This window comes from Mirounga angustirostris, unplaced genomic scaffold, assembly GCF_029215605.1.
Source record: "Mirounga angustirostris isolate CCGP_5_RB_7025 unplaced genomic scaffold, mMirAng1.0.hap1 SCAF_4, whole genome shotgun sequence".
Classification (NCBI taxonomy): domain Eukaryota; kingdom Metazoa; phylum Chordata; class Mammalia; order Carnivora; family Phocidae; genus Mirounga; species Mirounga angustirostris.
In genome coordinates this window covers 182694953-182711894 of record NW_026991712.1, presented here as the reverse complement: position 1 = coordinate 182711894, position 16942 = coordinate 182694953, and the positions used below count along the sequence as shown (strand labels likewise).

General features: G+C 38.2%; 1 protein-coding gene across 7 annotated transcripts in view; it reads left to right on the top strand.

The window, feature by feature from the left end:
- Positions 1 to 16942, top strand: part of KIF1B (kinesin family member 1B) — a 142535-nt gene that overhangs the window by 50047 nt on the left and 75546 nt on the right. For 3 of the 7 annotated variants that reach the window (XM_045898724.3, XM_045898729.3, XM_045898725.3), the window contains exons 8-14: positions 1219 to 1296; positions 1982 to 2047; positions 6617 to 6692; positions 7414 to 7492; positions 8554 to 8696; positions 9634 to 9675; positions 12444 to 12655. In XM_045898724.3, the coding sequence (XP_045754680.2) occupies positions 1219 to 1296; positions 1982 to 2047; positions 6617 to 6692; positions 7414 to 7492; positions 8554 to 8696; positions 9634 to 9675; positions 12444 to 12655 (696 nt within the window). The remainder of the gene's footprint in view (positions 1 to 1218; positions 1297 to 1981; positions 2048 to 6616; positions 6693 to 7413; positions 7493 to 8553; positions 8697 to 9633; positions 9676 to 12443; positions 12656 to 16942) is intronic. The other 4 variants (XM_045898728.3, XM_045898730.3, XM_045898731.3 and 1 more) reach the window with 2 other exon arrangements.

The following is a 16942-nucleotide window of genomic DNA, read 5'->3' as shown; positions in this document are numbered from 1 at the left end:
TTATAATCTAACTGTATCACTCCTTCCACCCTGGTACTTAGGCAATTCTGATCTGCTTTTTGTCACTGCAGATTAGTTTACACTTTCCAGAATTTTATATGAATGGAATTATAGAGTATGTACTATTTTCTTGCCTTGCTTCTTTCACTTAGCATAATTTTGAAATTTACCTATGTTGTTTTGTCTATCAGTAGTTCACTTGTTTTTTTTTTTTGTTGTTTTTTTTTTTATTTATTTGCGAGAGAGAGAATGAGAGACAGCATGAGAGGGAGGAGGGTCAGAGGGAGAAGCAGACTCCCTGCTGAGCAGGGAGCCCGATGCGGGACTTGATCCCGGGACTCCGGGATCATGACCTGAGCCGAAGGCAGTCGCTTAACCAACTGAGCCACCCAGGCGCCCAGTTCACTTGTTTTCATTGCTGATTAGTAGTCCACTATATAGATATATCACAGTTAGTGCATTAACTCGCCTGTTGGTGGTGGGCATTTAAATTGTTCCCAGTTTTTGATCATGAAAATGAAAATGCCGTGAATGGGGCGCCTGGGTGGCTCAGTTGGTTAAGCGACTGCCTTCGGCTCAGGTCATGATCCTGGAGTCCCAGGATCGAGTCCCGCATCGGGCTCCCTGCTCAGCAGGGAGCCCGCTTCTCCCTCTCACCCTCCTCCCTCTCATGCTCTCTATCATTCTCTCTCTCTCTCAATAAATAAATAAAAATCTTTAAAAAAAAAAAAAGAAAATGCCGTGAACATTTGTGTACAAGTCTTTGTGTGGATATTTGCTTTTGTTTCTCTTGGTAAATAGCTGGGAGTACAATGGTCGAGTCTTACGGTAGGTATATGTTTAGCTCTGTAGGTCTACAACTCTGCTATACTTTCTTCCAGAGTGACTGTATCATAATACATTCCCACCAGCAGTGTGTGAGAGTTCCAATTGCTGGAGGCTTCATATTTAATATGCCATTTAATGGGTTATTGAGTTTTATACTTTTATGACACACCGTTATAAAATATGTCATGTGTATCTTAAAATTACTTATTTTGAACCAAGAAAATTGCTGTGAACTTTTGTGCATGCTGTGTCTTCTTGTGCCATATGTAAGAGCCCTAGCTAATATTTGTAGTCTTCTTCATGCCCGATTTTTAATTTCCCGCCTCTTAATGTTTTCTAGTTCTACCTTGCTTATTTTTGAATTACCCCAATGTTCTTGTTCTTGACCAGGTCAGTAAAATCAGCTTGGTGGATCTAGCAGGAAGTGAACGAGCTGATTCAACTGGTGCCAAAGGGACTCGATTAAAGGTATTTATTTTATCAAACAGTTGACATAGTCAGTAAATGTTCTGTAACATAGGTCAGCAAACTATGGCCAGTCGGTCAAATCTGACCTGTTGTTGTAAATAAAATTTTATTGGGACACAGCCACCTTTGTTTGTGTGTTGTCTACAACAGTAAGTCTGAGAGCTTATGACAGAGACCACATGGCCTGCAAAACCTTTACAGAAACATTTTGCTCATGCCTGATCTGTAACTTCAATGAAAGATAAGTAACATAATGTGATAGTTAAGGAGGACTTGATGGTCAAGGTGAAAGCTGAAAGGTGTTTTGAGGAACAGGCTGGATGGAAGCGACACTAATGGTACAAGATCCAAATGTGAGAACACACACAGCCCTCACCAGAGGGATGCTTACTTAACAAGAGCAGAAATTGCATGTTGGTGAGTTGGGGGGAGAAGGCTGCCTCCATAAACATTTGGGGCAAGCCATCTTGCCGATACTCAGGACTGTGAGTTAGGTGTGTGGTCCTGGCATGGCATTAAGTGAACAGGGGAGAGACTGAGGACTAAAAGAGGTTTTTAGAACTTGTGGTCATAAGTAAACAAAGAGTGCTAATACAAGGCTTAATTGTATCCTATGCATTATAGATGATATGGCAGTGGAAGAAATTCTTCATCATAATTCTTTCATGTTTGGTATTGATTTCAGGAAGGAGCAAATATTAATAAGTCTCTCACAACTCTGGGCAAAGTCATTTCAGCCTTGGCAGAGGTGGTAAGTATTATATACTTGGTTACATGGGAAAACTTGCCTGTTCAAATGTACTTGATGATATTTTGTGTTTATGAAGACTGACGTTTTTTGATCCTTTTGTGTAATCTTTTCTCCTTTAAGAGCTTTTCAGATAAGATACTAGGTATAACACACTTTGACTTTCTACTGAACATAAAAGAGATTAAGGAGAAAGTAAACATAATCTATAAAGGCTAGACTGAAAACTAGCTCTTTACGAAGACTTAGGGTTTGATTCCTTTTTTAGCCTTACTTCAGGTTTCTCATCAAAACCAAGGGTTTTTGTTACATGTTCTTTTCCTATACAATCTTTTTTAAGTAGGATACAGTACCTTTTGGAGTTTTTTAAGCATTTGCCTTGCTGAATGCTGTTGATTTGGGGGCCAATAATATACTTTTTAAAATTGTGTTATTCTTTCCTATTCTTTAACAGTGGGACACTAAATCTGAAACACTTTTGTATCAGGGGCTTTATTTTTTAGGTTAAAGGCTAAGGAAGTACTAGTCCTTTTGCATTCTAGTTTAGTATGTTATTTGAATCCCTAAAAAGAATCAAATGCTTTCTTGCTTGTTTCTGAAAAGTCATACTCAGTTTATTACTTTAAAGTACTTTCTGTTTGAAGGCTTATCCTGTGTTCTCATTCTTTCTTTTAAATGCTTCAATTATAGGATAACTGCACCAGCAAGGTACGGTGGGGTTTGTTAGGCATTGAACTAGCTGTAGAATCAATTGTGATGATTGTAAATCCTCAGCAGGTTGTATGGAGGCATAAGTAGGAATGGAACCTTGAAAAATAACTTCTTGTTACTTGCTTTCTGGCTCTGGAATTTAGAATTGCTGTTCTGACCATGAATCATGAGACTGCACACCAAACCTAATTTAGGGAACATGATGTGTTTTGGAGAAGGAATTCAGAATAAAGGAACAAGAGAGAAACTGAGGAAGCTTCTATATTGTGTTATCTTAATGATGTTTCTCCTAGTGATCTGTAGGACTGTTACTTGAAGAAGTCACCTATAAACCTCTTGAAAGGGCAATAAAGATATTTCTTATGGATACTATTCTAAAATATAGCTGCCTTCTTGAAATTATTAGGATATTTTTCTTAAACCTCTTTGTATAATCTTGTTTCCTATCATGAGAAGTCATGGATTATTTAAATTGTTAAAAAAAATTTTTCTACTCTTTGGTTATACATAAAGTGAAGGCTGTAGAATCAAGTTAAAGTCTGTATCTAGAACACATGCTCTGGGCATCCTTTTAATCCAAATACGATAGACTTTTCCTTATATTTCCTTACAAGACTCTAAAATTTCTTAGTACTATTTTGCATTTATAATAGAGCACTCAACAGTTCTGAATCACATGAGTAACATTGGAGATAAAGGCAATATCTGCAATGAAATATTTTATTTTATTTTTTAAAAGATTTTATTTATTTGAGAGAGAGAGAGACAGCATGAGCAGAGGCAGAGGGTAAGCAGACTCCCTGTTGAGCAGGGAGCCCGACATGGGGCTTGATCCCAGGACCCGGAGATCATGACCTGAGCCGAAGGCAGATGCTTAACCGACTGAACCACCCAGCTGCCCCTGCAAGATGAAATATTTTATACTCATATTTTAAAATATATAGGTTTGTTCTCTACTTGTACAAAAATTACTTAATAAGAAGTAATACTGGGGCGCCTGGGTGGCTCAGTCATTAAGCGTATGCCTTCAGCTCAGGTCATGATCCCAGGGTCCTGGGATCGAGCCCTGCATCGGGTTCCCTGCTCCGAGGGAAGCCTCCTTCTCCCTCTCACACTCCCTCTGCTTGTGTTCTCTCTCTTGCTGTGTCTCTCTCTGTCAAATAAATAAATAAAATCTTAAAAAAAAAAAAATAAAGAGTAATACTTTTTTTCTGTTTCTTTTGGCTTATTGGAAAAAGCTGCCTTAGATTTAAAGCTATCTGTTATTTGATATTATGCAGTAGTTTGGATATTCTTCAGATATCTAATCTGAGTCCCAGAACCATGAAAGCTGTTAAAATTTAGTGGTTTTTCTAACTTGTCCTGTCCATTTGCTCATTTTTTTAACATTCTTTATCAACCAAAGGAAAAGTTTACATTTATCTGCATATTTCCCATATTGCTCTGTGCCACAGTAATTTGCAAATGACTTTTTTAGAATTAGTTTTGGAAAATCCAGTTTAGAACTTTGCATCTATGCCATAACTATAACAGATCAAAGACAAATTTTAGTTTTTATGTAATAAGCATAATTTTTGGTGAATTAAAATGTACTGTTATTCCCACTGGGGAGAGAAACAGGATTATTATTGTCTATACTTGATAGCACTTCTTTTTAGAGAGGCTAGTGATGTAAGTAAGTAAACCTGTTTAGGTAATTACTGAGGCCCTTATTTGTGAGAATAGATGAGATTAATTTGTGTAAGAGAGCAAATAGAAAAGAAGTGGCTAAAATTCTGAGATATTTCAGATGGAAAATATGGAAGTTCTATTCATGCTTCTTTATTTAGCTACTCCTTCTTATTTTAGTCTAATCGACCAAAATGAAAATAGAACATCTTTTGGCAAAGAGAAACTGCTTATTTTTATAGTACTGTTTGCAATCCTTGTAAGTGACGTACTTTAGATCTTGTAGCATTTTCAGTACTAACTGTAGGCAAAGTGGAGTGTTGAGGGGCTAGAGAAGGAAGAATTGAGGTCTCAGGACTCAAGAATTTTGCAGTGGACTGATAGTCCCGCTAAGCTGTGATTGACTGAGAGGGTTAATTCTCCCCACAGGTCTTTGTCATTTGGAAATAGATCTTGCTATGGGAAATGACTTTCTCATTGGTGGAAAGTGTGTCTGTGGGTGGGATAGGATGAATTGGAGGGAATGTTTTTGATAAGAGATGGAATTAAATTGCTACTTGCCTACTTCCTTTCCTCCTTGACAGACCAGAGGTCAGCTATTTAGTACTCTTTTTCTGAATACCCATGTTTTCGCAAGAACTAGATTGTCCTTAGTTTAACCTCAGATTATACCAGGACTGGGAAGAGATGTTTATCAGTGAACCCTGGCTTCCCCTTAGTGGCTTCTTAAATTATCACGACCTAGTCATCAGCCAGGACATAACTGCAGTAGCTGTTATCTGCAAAGGGTTTGCATTAATTTTTACTTTCAAAGGATATGATAATGAGGAGGGTCACAGCTGTATAGTCAATGCTTGATACATATATACAGACCATTCATCTTTTTTTTTTTTTAAGATTTTATTTATTTATTTGACAGAGAAAGACACAGCGAGAGAGGGAACACAAACGGGGAGTGGGAGAGGGAGAAGCAGACTCCCTGCCGAGCAGGGAGCCCGATGTGGGACTCGATCCTGGGACTCCAGGATCATGACCTGAGCCGAAGGCAGTCGCTTAACCAACTGAGCCACCCAGGCGCCCCAGACCATTCATCTTGCAGTCTTTACAAATCTCCAGATTAGCAAATCACATCACTTAGACCTTTTCACTTTGAGTCCTAATTCTGTTGGTTGAATTTATTTGGAGTGTGATTTCTTTCTAAAGAAACCAAATGTGTATTACTTTTATAAGAGTTGTTAGAGATGCAACAGTCCACTTAATGATTTGGTGATTGGCCAAGTAAATTCGTTAACTAAATGACTTGGCTCCTGCACATCTAACCTGGAATGCCCAGGATTTATATTTGCCCCTCTGCAAAAGTAAAAACTCATTGTTTGAGACTTAAAGAAAAAAAAGAACCCCTTCTCTGTTGGAAATATGTATCTGAAATATTTATTTATAGGTGAAATGTTGGATTTGCTTTAAAACGCTACCAGCTGTAAAAGATATGATATAGACAGGATATTAAATAATAGTATTATATTGATGTTAAATTTCCTGAACTCTGGGGCGCCTGGGTGGCTCAGTCGTTAAGCACCTGCCTTCGGCTCAGGTCATGATTCCAGGGTCCTGGGATTGAGCCCCGCATCGGGCTCCCTGCTCGGCGGGAAGCCTGCTTCTTCCTCTCCCACTCCCCCTGCTTGTGTTCCCTCTCTAGCTGTCTCTCTCTGTCAAATAAATAAATAAAATCTTTAAAAAAAAAAAAAAAAAGGTTTCCTGAACTCAGTCATTGAACTGTGACTGTGTAAGAGAATGTCCTTATCTGCTGAAGTATTTAGGGATAAAAGGGCATGGTGTCTGCAATTTATTCCAAAATTGTTCAGGAAGAAAAAGTATAAAGTGTTTGAGGGATAATAGAAACATGATTGGCAAAATATTGATAATGATTGGAGTTGCATGATGGATATATGGTCGGTCATTATGCTACTCTCTAAACTGTCATGTACACTGGAAATTTTTCAAAATAAAATATAAAAAGAAAAAATTACTTTATTGCATGAACTTTGGGTATGGTGAAGAATTGAAGCCATGAGTGTTAAATTTCAACAGTGATAGGGTTCTACTATAATTTACTCAGAAATTTTGGACTTGTTTGCCTTTCAAGTGAATTTTTCCTCCCTAACAATACTAAGACCATTTCTTTCTGTTTAACAGAGTAAGAAGAAGAAGAAGACTGATTTTATTCCTTACAGGGATTCTGTACTTACTTGGCTCCTTCGAGAAAATCTAGGTACGTTGATCACTTGTGTGTAGTTACCTTTTTAAAGCTGTTTATTGATTATCTTTTGTGGTTAATTGTCTTATATGTTTGTTTTGGAGAAAAATAATCTCCAGATATCCATGTTACTCTTGATTTAAGCTGGTTGGATTTGCTTACCTTTTTTTTTTTTTTTAAATTATGTTATGCTTACTTTTTAATCAGGGTTTTCTCCCCCATCTTGTTGACCTGGGAACGTGGACTGTGGTGTGGTGGTGTGGTTTTCTTCCTAACCACACCTGCTTCAAACTATTGCTCCTTCTTCAAACCTCTTTGGAAACTTCATGTTACGTTTTTGCTGATGGTTTTGGACCTTCAGGTCATTCTCTTTATTCTCTGTTCTGTTAGCCTCTTTCCCTCCTTCCTTTTAGAAGGGAAATGACACTGATAGAAGGAAGAGAGTGAGAATGGCCTGCTGGACTGTCCATGTCACTGTGACTTTGACTCATTAAGAGCACTTTGGTGGAGTGGCTGAGGTCTTAACTGGAGTGGGGAGAGGAGAACTGGTCACAGTAGATACAAACACCAAGATTAACAGTATGACAGTGCCCGGCATGGGAGCATTCAAGACATTTGTTGATTCTTGATTAAATCTTAGGATTTGAGATGGTGTTGTCTAATTTGACATAAATTTAATAAAATTCTTCTTTCTAAAATGAATATGATTTGCAATAACCATGATTCATCTTCTTAGGTGGCAATTCTCGGACTGCAATGGTTGCTGCTCTGAGCCCAGCAGATATCAACTATGATGAAACTTTGAGCACTCTGAGGTACTCCAATTGCTCTTGATAGCTAAATAGAATACTGTGCCACCCTAAGTCATTTTGTTATGCCATTGGTTTTCTTATGCTATATGGGTAATTTTTTATGTAAGTAATGATCCATCCCTCTCATAACAGGGAAAACATGGTTTGGGGGAGATTTCTATTTATTTTTTTGGGCGGGGGAGATTTTTATTATAATAGAATTTACCTGTTTATGGTTTTCAATTTCAGTTTGTTACGATTTTCATTTCTGTAAAAAGAAGTTCCCTTGTGGTTTTCATCATTATAGAGATGCTCAGCTCTTAACAAGTAATACAATTATGAGTACACATAGTGTTAAAAAAAAAATTACAGGATGTTCACTAATAGAATATAGTCGGCCCTTGAACAACACAGTAGTTAGGGGTGCCAACCCTCTGCACACTCAAAAATCCGCATATAACTTGACTCCCCAAAAACTCAACTCCTAACAGCCTGCTGTTGACCAGAAGCCTTACTGATAACATAAACAGTTGATTAATGCGTATTTTGTATGTTGTAAGTTGTACAAATACATATGTATATGCATATAAGCCATATGTTTTCTTACAATAAAGTGAGTTATAGGAGAGAACATGTTATTAAGAAAATTAAGAAGAGAAAATACATTTACAGTACTGGACTGTGTTTATCAAAAAAAATCTGATTATAAGTGCAGTTCTAACCCACGTTGTTCAAGGGTCAGCTGTATTTCTATTTATGAATAGTTTTCATTACTTTAATCTGGAACTTTCTACTCTTCTCCCAGTGATGGAAAGAACCCTATATAGTCTCACAAATGCATTTTGAGTCTTCTTTTTGGTATTTATTTCTTTTATGATTTTGGGTAACTCACTAAAATTCATCTGAGCCTTTTTCCTCATCTTGATAAGATATTATAAAACTTTCTATGCGTATGTTATTAGTAAGGCTCATAAAATGTGTAAATACTCAAGCTGTTTGATTTAGAGTTAGAAATAATGGCATGTTACTTATGAGAAGTAGAGTATCTGAGGAATGGCAAGAATGAATGTTCTTTTCGGATATAGATACGCAGATCGTGCAAAACAAATTAAGTGCAATGCTGTTATCAATGAGGACCCCAATGCCAAACTGGTTCGTGAATTAAAGGAGGAGGTGACACGGCTGAAGGATCTTCTTCGTGCTCAGGGGCTGGGAGATATTATTGATAGTAAGTGAATTAAGGATCAACATAAACTCTAATCTTTTCCTCTTTAGAGTTCTTATATTTAAACTTAGATTCAAAGAACATGATGAAGTTAGATGGTATAACAGAGTTTTTTTTGTTTTTGTTTTTTCTTTTAAAAAAATCAACGAAAATGATCTCAGAATCTTTCTTTATATAGTATGTACCAGGCTATCCAGCTGAACTCATGAAATTAGTTTTTAAAATGTAAATATGTTACCGCTTGTATTTTTATTAGATTTTCATTTTAGATCAGCAGTGAAGTTTATTTGGAATGTTGAGTTTATTCTCACGGAGAAATTAATCATGTTGTAAAATTGGTACTTGAAATTTTTGTTTTTGTCCTGGGGCTTCTCTGGATTAATGTAGTAGTGGTAATATATGTGTAACAAATCCACCATTCCAGTCCCCTTTCAGATAAGATTTACCTTTGAGTGGTATCTTTCCCCTCCTGCAGAATGATTGAAGGACACTCCCCACCCAGCTCCCTATGAACACATGAAGGGAAAAATATCCATTTTCTGTCAAATTCAAGAACTAGACTTTCAGAGAATACTATTTTACAGTGTTGTCTTAAAATGAGTCTTTTTTTAACCTCCGTGATCTCCTTGCATAATGCCTAATCAGAAGTTAACTGGATGATTCAGGTAGAATAGTATATGGGTTTATTTGATAAAGTATATTTTTATTTTTTGAGTGAAAAATTAATATTTAAATTCTAATAAGATTTTCAAAGTCTCTTGTAGTTTAGTTCTTCTTACTGATTAACACCTGAGTTTAAATGAATACAGTGTGCAAAATGATAATCTATTTTAAGTGTTAATTTTTTTCATCTTCCCAAATGCTGCTCTGTTCCCTCTCTGTGTCACTGCTGAACCTGAACTTTGACCCTTCTTGTATTTTCCCTCCTGCTTACCTTCAGTTGATCCATTGATCGATGATTACTCTGGAAGTGGAGGCAAATGTGTGTATTTCATGTATTGGTTATTTCCAGTACTCTGATTTGCTAATCTGCCTCTGCTGGATCAGCCTTAAAATGAGCTTTGCATGCCAGCAATCCTAACAGGGAAATCCCAGACAGAGCATACTGTAGATTCAGAAATGATCCTGTTTTTGCCCTTCTCCATGTAGCAAACGCTGCTGAATTTCAGTTTATGGGTTAAGTAGTTTAGAGGGTTAAGAGTCTCTTGCTGCTTCTGCTCTTCAGTTTTTCCACTTATGTGATTAAACTGAATCCAAAGTCCTAGAGGATGATGATAGCGGTGACAGCAGCTCACATTTCCTGCGTGTTTATAGTGACCTTGAATGTATTATCTCACTTAATCCTGTCACTGATTCTGGAAAAGATTGTTAGGCCCATTTTACCCATGAGGACACCCTTGCCTGGGTGGTTAATTTGCTCCAGAGATCCCATGGTTTCTGTGTAGTTCGATTGGATAGTGTAACTCAGAGCCCCAGCTTTTAATATCATTACTATACCTTTTTTGGCCTCTTGAGATCCTTCACGTGTCTGATTATTTAATAGAAAACTCATTTTAAATTAGCTATGTAATTCTGAGCCTTGGTGTATGTACAATTAAAAACAATCACTTCTGGTTGGCTAAACTATCCCTGACTGAGTAGCTCTGAGTGTTGGGTTAGCACCCACCTGTGCTTATGCTGAGTTAGTTTCCTCCGTATCTTGGGCCTCAGCTTACATAGTGGTTAGGAAAACTTTTTTTTTTTCCTCTCCTTTTCTGGAAGTACACATTAGATTTTAAAAACTTGGGTGTCTAAAATGTGTGTTCGAAATGAGACATTTTTATGAAGGATCACACCTCGTTCTCTCCATAGATATCATTAAGTTGGTGAGGACATGATTTCTTACCCTTTTAAGATAATTCATGAGGGGATTTTTATCTTAGAAGAAATGAAGAATCTTGACTTCTTGGTTAAGTTTTAGGTTTTAATTGATTTGCTTGTTCATTTAATGAGGCACGTAATAGGGCTTGAAGGGAGGAAATACATAGGTGAAAGCAAACGTAGCCCTGGCCACTGTGATGAGGCTAGGCCTTGAGGACACAATAACACTCCAATACAGAGTGACTCTTGGACTGGAACAGCTCTGTCTGAGATTTCCGAAGCTGACTGATGCTGATGTGAGAAAGACACCATCTTGTTCTTGCTTTTGTGCCCCAGCTGGTGCTGCTACCAGCTTGTTGCCTCACTCTTTTCTGAGCAGTTGTGACATCTCCCAAAAAGCTATGCATGACTAAGTTTTAATTTTGTCTCCATGCAGGAAAGCAGCCCTGACTACTTCTGAATTTCCATTTCAGTCTACTACTCTTAATTTCTTTTAGGGCTTGCATGTGTCCATTGGACCTTCTCAGCTCCACCCATCCTATTCTTTCCTACCTTGCTGCCATCGCCTGATGGCTGATTTTTTGCTCCAGTTCCCATCCCCCTTTTAAAACTTGCTTGTTTTCCTATGTTCTATATTTGCAGATGGTGGTTTTCAAACTGTCTTGAGCAACCACTGGTTTTAAGGGGTTTCAAGAACTGGCTTTGATGAAGTAGAAATGAGTAGACCCAGCGAGAGCAAATAATAATGTTTTCTGACTCTGCATTGACTCGTATCATTTAAGGAAAACTTAAGTTAGTTTTGGTATGAATTTTAAGCAATGTAGGTTTTCTCACATTTTTAAACATAAGCTAATTTTAAAATAGAAATCCATCAATACCTATGGTTTTCCTCTGGTGTCTGTTCGACAGGGATGACTAATGAAGGAAAGTACGAACAGCAAATTAATGAATTTTGTTGTTTGTGGCTCTTTTTATCAACACTAAATTTAAAAACAAAACTTACAGTTCTATTAAAGACCTTAGTAAGTGAAAGTATGTCCCTGAAACTTGAATTCCATACTAGGAACTCAGCTCACCAGTGACTCATGGAGTACTGTTAGGCAGAGTAAGAGCCTCACTTTGCAATAATAAGCAAATAATCAGCCTTGATTTTTGCTTGTGCTAATAGATGAATGTAAACTGTACCAACTTCATTAATTTGCTAATTGTTCTTCCCTGTTGAGGTAATTGGCCCTGAGTTCTCAACCAGAACTTACACAAATTTCTTGTGATTTCTACATTTACCTCTCCTTTTTTAAAAAAGCGTATGTTAAAGATGCTTTTTAGCATGTTGACATGTTGCTATACAAAGGACACTACAGATTTTTGTTTTAACTGTAGTATCTTCTTGGGAATTTTTGCTGAATGCCATAAAATACTGGGCCAGTTTGATATTACTGATAAATAAATGTTCATCTTTTTTCCTGTACCATTACAAACTACTGGGATTTAAGAGTACTGGAAATCTAAAACATTGTAGATTTGGAGCTCTAGAAGGAATAGAAGGAATGTAGCATGTCTTGTTTACGGAGAGTGCCTGAGCATTATTATCCTTTGAGGCTCTGGTTACCCCCTATCAAATACAATGTTAACCCACCCTGGAATTTTTTAGTTTCTAAATTTTTTAGTTTCAGAAGTGGTTCTTAACCTCTAGGATACCAGTATTAAAGACAGACATGTTTTAGAACTGCCATCTAGAACAATTATAACTTGTCTTTGTATTATAATGTCTTTGTCTTGGCGCTTTAATACTATCCTTTCTTACGCTGGTGTTCCTTCCTGTCTTTTTTCTCCCTCTGCTCCTTTCCCTCTTTTCCACTTTTTCTGCCTTCCCTTCTTTCTGTCTCCCAGATCTGAAAGATTTTCAGAACAATAAGCATAGGTACTTGCTAGCCTCTGAGAATCAACGCCCTGGCAATTTTTCCACAGCATCCATGGGGTCCCTTACTTCATCTCCATCTTCCTGCTCACTCAATAGTCAGGTGGGCTTAACATCTGTGACCAGTATTCAGGAGAGGATCATGTCTACACCTGGAGGAGAGGAAGCCATTGAACGTCTAAAGGTAAGTAATAATTCAGACTGAATGAAAGGTGTTCTGTGTAGCTCCACAAAGCATAGTTGGTCTTGAAAATCACCGAGATTTTTGTTAAGGATACGGAAGAACTTTCTGACTCTTAGAGGTGTCCTGAAAATGGCATGTGCTGCTTTATAAGGTCATTTCTTTTTACCAGAATGCTTGAGTCTCACGTGGCCAGGCAGAAATTAGAGAGGTGCGTGGCCAGATCATAGGTTGGCCATGAAAATAACTGATAAATAGATAATGTCCTTTAATTCCCAGGTAGTTTATAAGTCACAGGGACATTGTTTAGTTAGAAATTTAGTTGGAAACTAATTTGATAGAAGCACTTGGATTCATTTGAAGATGGAATTCTGTATAGAGCCATGTCTGTGTTAGTAAAATAAATAGACAACCAAAAGAAGGCTTGAGCATATGAGTGGCTGTACCAGGCTTATTCAGAGACATGTGAAATGATAACTTGTGGAAGCTCATAGGAAGTCTTGGAACCCTATTATAACTGCCGTGGGAGGGCTGCCTCCTCCTGTGCTGGCGCCCATGGGATCAGGGGCCTCAGTGCTGTGTTGCGTGCTTGCATCCTGCACGTGCAGGGCCACCTGCTGTGGCACCCAGCTCCACTCTCCCAGTCTGTGCTTGGCTCTGTTGGGGATGTTCTTGTCTTCTTCGTGAATATGAAAGTGAGCAGTAGCAGCACCTGCTGATTCCTGGCTTCTTCCTTCCCCTCAGTGACTGCAGTGAGAACAGACCGTGCCATCCATCAAATCACTGTGACAGTATCACAGATGCTTTTTCTTTCCCTGCTCATTGCCTCCAGGGTGATCGTGTGATCCACGCTTTTGGGCCTTTGTATTCCCAAGGGCCAGGGCAGGGAAAACAAGGAGGGCAGAGAAAGTGTTTTCAGGAGCTGGGAAGTTGCAGTTGTGTAGGCAGGCCTCTTTGTGTTGCACTCAGCGCTCTCCACAACTGCCGCTCGCTCGAGCACTGTTGAGAACAGTAACACACTTGGGCAAATGAACGATGGAAAAGGTTTGTTGAGCCTTTTCACCGCTAAAAGGGAATGAGGCTTGATAATTGAAGATGACAGAAGGTTTCATTTCAGTTTTCAGGTGAGGCCAAGAAAGATTTTATGTGAAGACTGGGCCTCTGCTTCTTAGTCAGTCTACCTTTTTCCTTGGCATTTTTTACTTACTTCTAACCTAAGGTGGTTCAGAAACAAAAGTAATGATCTTGTTTCTTCCTTCAGAACTTGTTTGTAGGAAGTGGGTAAAGTTCTGAAATACCTAGCAAAGGGAGAAGGGTGAGAAATCTTTTCATTTCATTAATTGTTGCAAATTGAAGGGTAATTCCTGCTTTTGTAAAATTGCCTTTGGAATTGTAATAAAAACATTAGTGAAGCCTGTGCAGGACAGCTTTATGTGTGTGTGTTTTCACGATGGGCGTTGGTGACAAAGTTGCTGTGCGGGGTTCTGTTTGGGCCAGTGGGGGAAATGCAGGGGTTCCGTGGGAAAGAAGTGAAATCTCCTACTTACTATTTAATATAAGATGTTCTTTATCTTTGGGGATTTTGAATCTTACTTATATTGCCTATTAAAGCCTTGGTGTACAAATAAGATTATAATTTCCATTAACTTACGTCTTGGTGTAAAAGAAAACAATTTTCCTAACTGCCACATGGGACCAACTGGAAATAACGTTGAATGTTAGGAGTCAAGACGTTAACCAGACTCTTTAAGAATTAGGTCACCCAATGTCTTCCACATAGTTTCTGGGGAATAACACTGCCATTATTCAGGGAACCCTCCCCCCAACCTTCCTACTTCCCACGAAAACAAAACTGTATTACTTTCATCAGAAAATAAATTTCTGTTTTAATTTTCCTTTAAGTCAGCATAAGTGAAATCTTCCATTTTCCTTACCTTTAGAAAATTGCTTCTTGATGGTTTTGCATTGGATCTTGAGTTTTTAAATGCAGCATGGCAGTCCACTGAGGCATAAGTGCCTTCGTTCTGCTCCTGTTTTGTGAATGGTGAGAGAATTCAGTCCAGCAGACCTGCATTGTAATGCCTCAGGCAGATAGCATCTTGCATGCACAGTGCAAGGCAGTGGTTATACAACAGAAATGCTTGAGAATTCATTTTTGGACTACTTCATTGTTGAGTGTTTAGGAGCTACGTTCCTAAGCCATGATACTGCAGGAGAAAAATACTGTAATGGAAAACAGGAATAGAGGTTAATTCACTTCCCTAACATTTTATTTCCCTTTGCTTCTCTTTATTTTTGACTTTAAAAATATGATCAGTTGGTAAAATACTTTTGCATAACGTGTTGCTTCTGCTTCGTTTTTTGAATAGCTTCTTTCCATATGGAAGAGACCCATGTTACCTCATCATAAACAATCTCGACCCCTCCACAAACCTCTCTGGCAAAAGAGTGAAATGTAATTGCTTTCATTTTTTAATCACAACTCAAACTGAGTTGGGATGTATGTATCCTTGATTTGGATTCTTATTCAGTAAGGTTTTAAATATGTAACTATAGCTACTGTGTGGTGGCTCTGGGGTTTGTTTATTAATCTGGCATCAAAGTTAGTACTATGAGTGCCATCGCCTAGGCTTGGACTATAAATATCCAAAGTATCCATTACAGAAGCATGCAAGGGCAGGTGCTGTGCTAGGCGGCCCAAGGGCCCCACACTTGGAACACACGGAACATACTATGTTCAGTACAGTAAAACCTTGGCTATCTGACGGCTTCAGGGAATGTTCCATGTAGTAAGCATTTAACCTTTTAAATATCACAGTTGGAACTGTAGTTTTTTTGGTGGAAATATTTCTGACTTGTTCTGCGGATTTCTCTGTCACCTTAACTGAATCATGACAAAGAAATTAAATTGTGTTTAGCTGTGTGAACATAATTGTTAACGAGTGCTGCATAGAGAGCTAGACATTCGTGATGTGAGACCGAAGTTGAATGGCGCCTGAGCCCAACATTTCTTGGAGCTTTAAAAATAGGTTCCTGATGTCACTGTTTTTATTTGGAATTTTTTTGTGTGTACTACCTGTGGGAAGGAAGGACCCTTAAAGATTGTCCGGACTCCTCATTTCTGAAGCATGCATCCCAATTTCAATTTAATCTTATAAGTTGGGTTTCTAGAGTGGGTAATAGGCAACATTGGGCACCAGTGTGCTAGGCCTGCCTGCAGGGTAAGTTGATAACTCAGAGATCAAAAGTTATCTAATGTTGGCATCTCAGTTTTATTTAAGCTAAGTTTGCTATTCAGGCTTGAAGAAATAATATCCTTCATGCTTTCTTAATTGATGGTGAGCTGTTTTGTAGAATATTTTCTTTAAAGCCTAGTGATTCTACCTTAATTGAAGAAAGCATCAAGAGTCAGGAAACCCCACTCTAGGGTTTAGTGGCTCAGGATGTAGTGTGGCCTCAGGTTAGTCCCTTAGCGTCTCTGGTCCCCAGTTTCTTTATCTCTAGAATGGTTCTGGAATAAATGGCTTTTTCTAGCACTGAACTTTTGCTTAATATCATTTTCTTTAACCTTTCTTCAGAGTTTTAAAAAATAAGCTTTTTTTTTTTTTTTTTAAGATTTTATTTATTTATTTGAGGGAGAAGGAGAAGCAGACTCTTCACTGAGCAGGGACTCCCGATTTGGGCTCCATCCCAGGACCCGGGGATCATGACCTGAGCTGAAGGCAGACGCTTAACCGGCTGAGCCACCCAGGCGCCCCTAAAAAATAGCTTTTTAGACAACATAAAAATTGCAACGTGAAGCTATAATGAAAAATAAAAGAATACCATATTCAGCTAACTCATTAAATCTCTTTTTTTTACAAAGAGATCATGTCCTGATTTACCCTCCAGGTGGGAAGTAAAATTAGAGAGTTCACCTTAGAATTGGCAGCAGAATGACAACAGGATCCCTAGACTGATTTTGCTACCTTGGGTGAATTTACAGTTGCCCCAAAATAGAATAGCTTTTGTACAGCCAGATAAATCTCTTATCAGACATGATCTTTTCCTGAAAATAACCAACCAGGAAAAAAAATTTTAAGTTTCTCATGGGTCAGTTTGTATTCCATCACCAAGATCAGGGCTTGTGCGCCACACTCTGTATAATAAACACTAGTCTAGATGCTCTGTTTGGGCAGCCTGTTGTCCTAGTCCTTTCTTTCGAAGTTACCATTTTGAGATCGTAAAGGTTTCTACCCAGCTGTCTTTAATAAGCCTTGCTATCACGTAGGCTATGGTGCCAACTTGTCT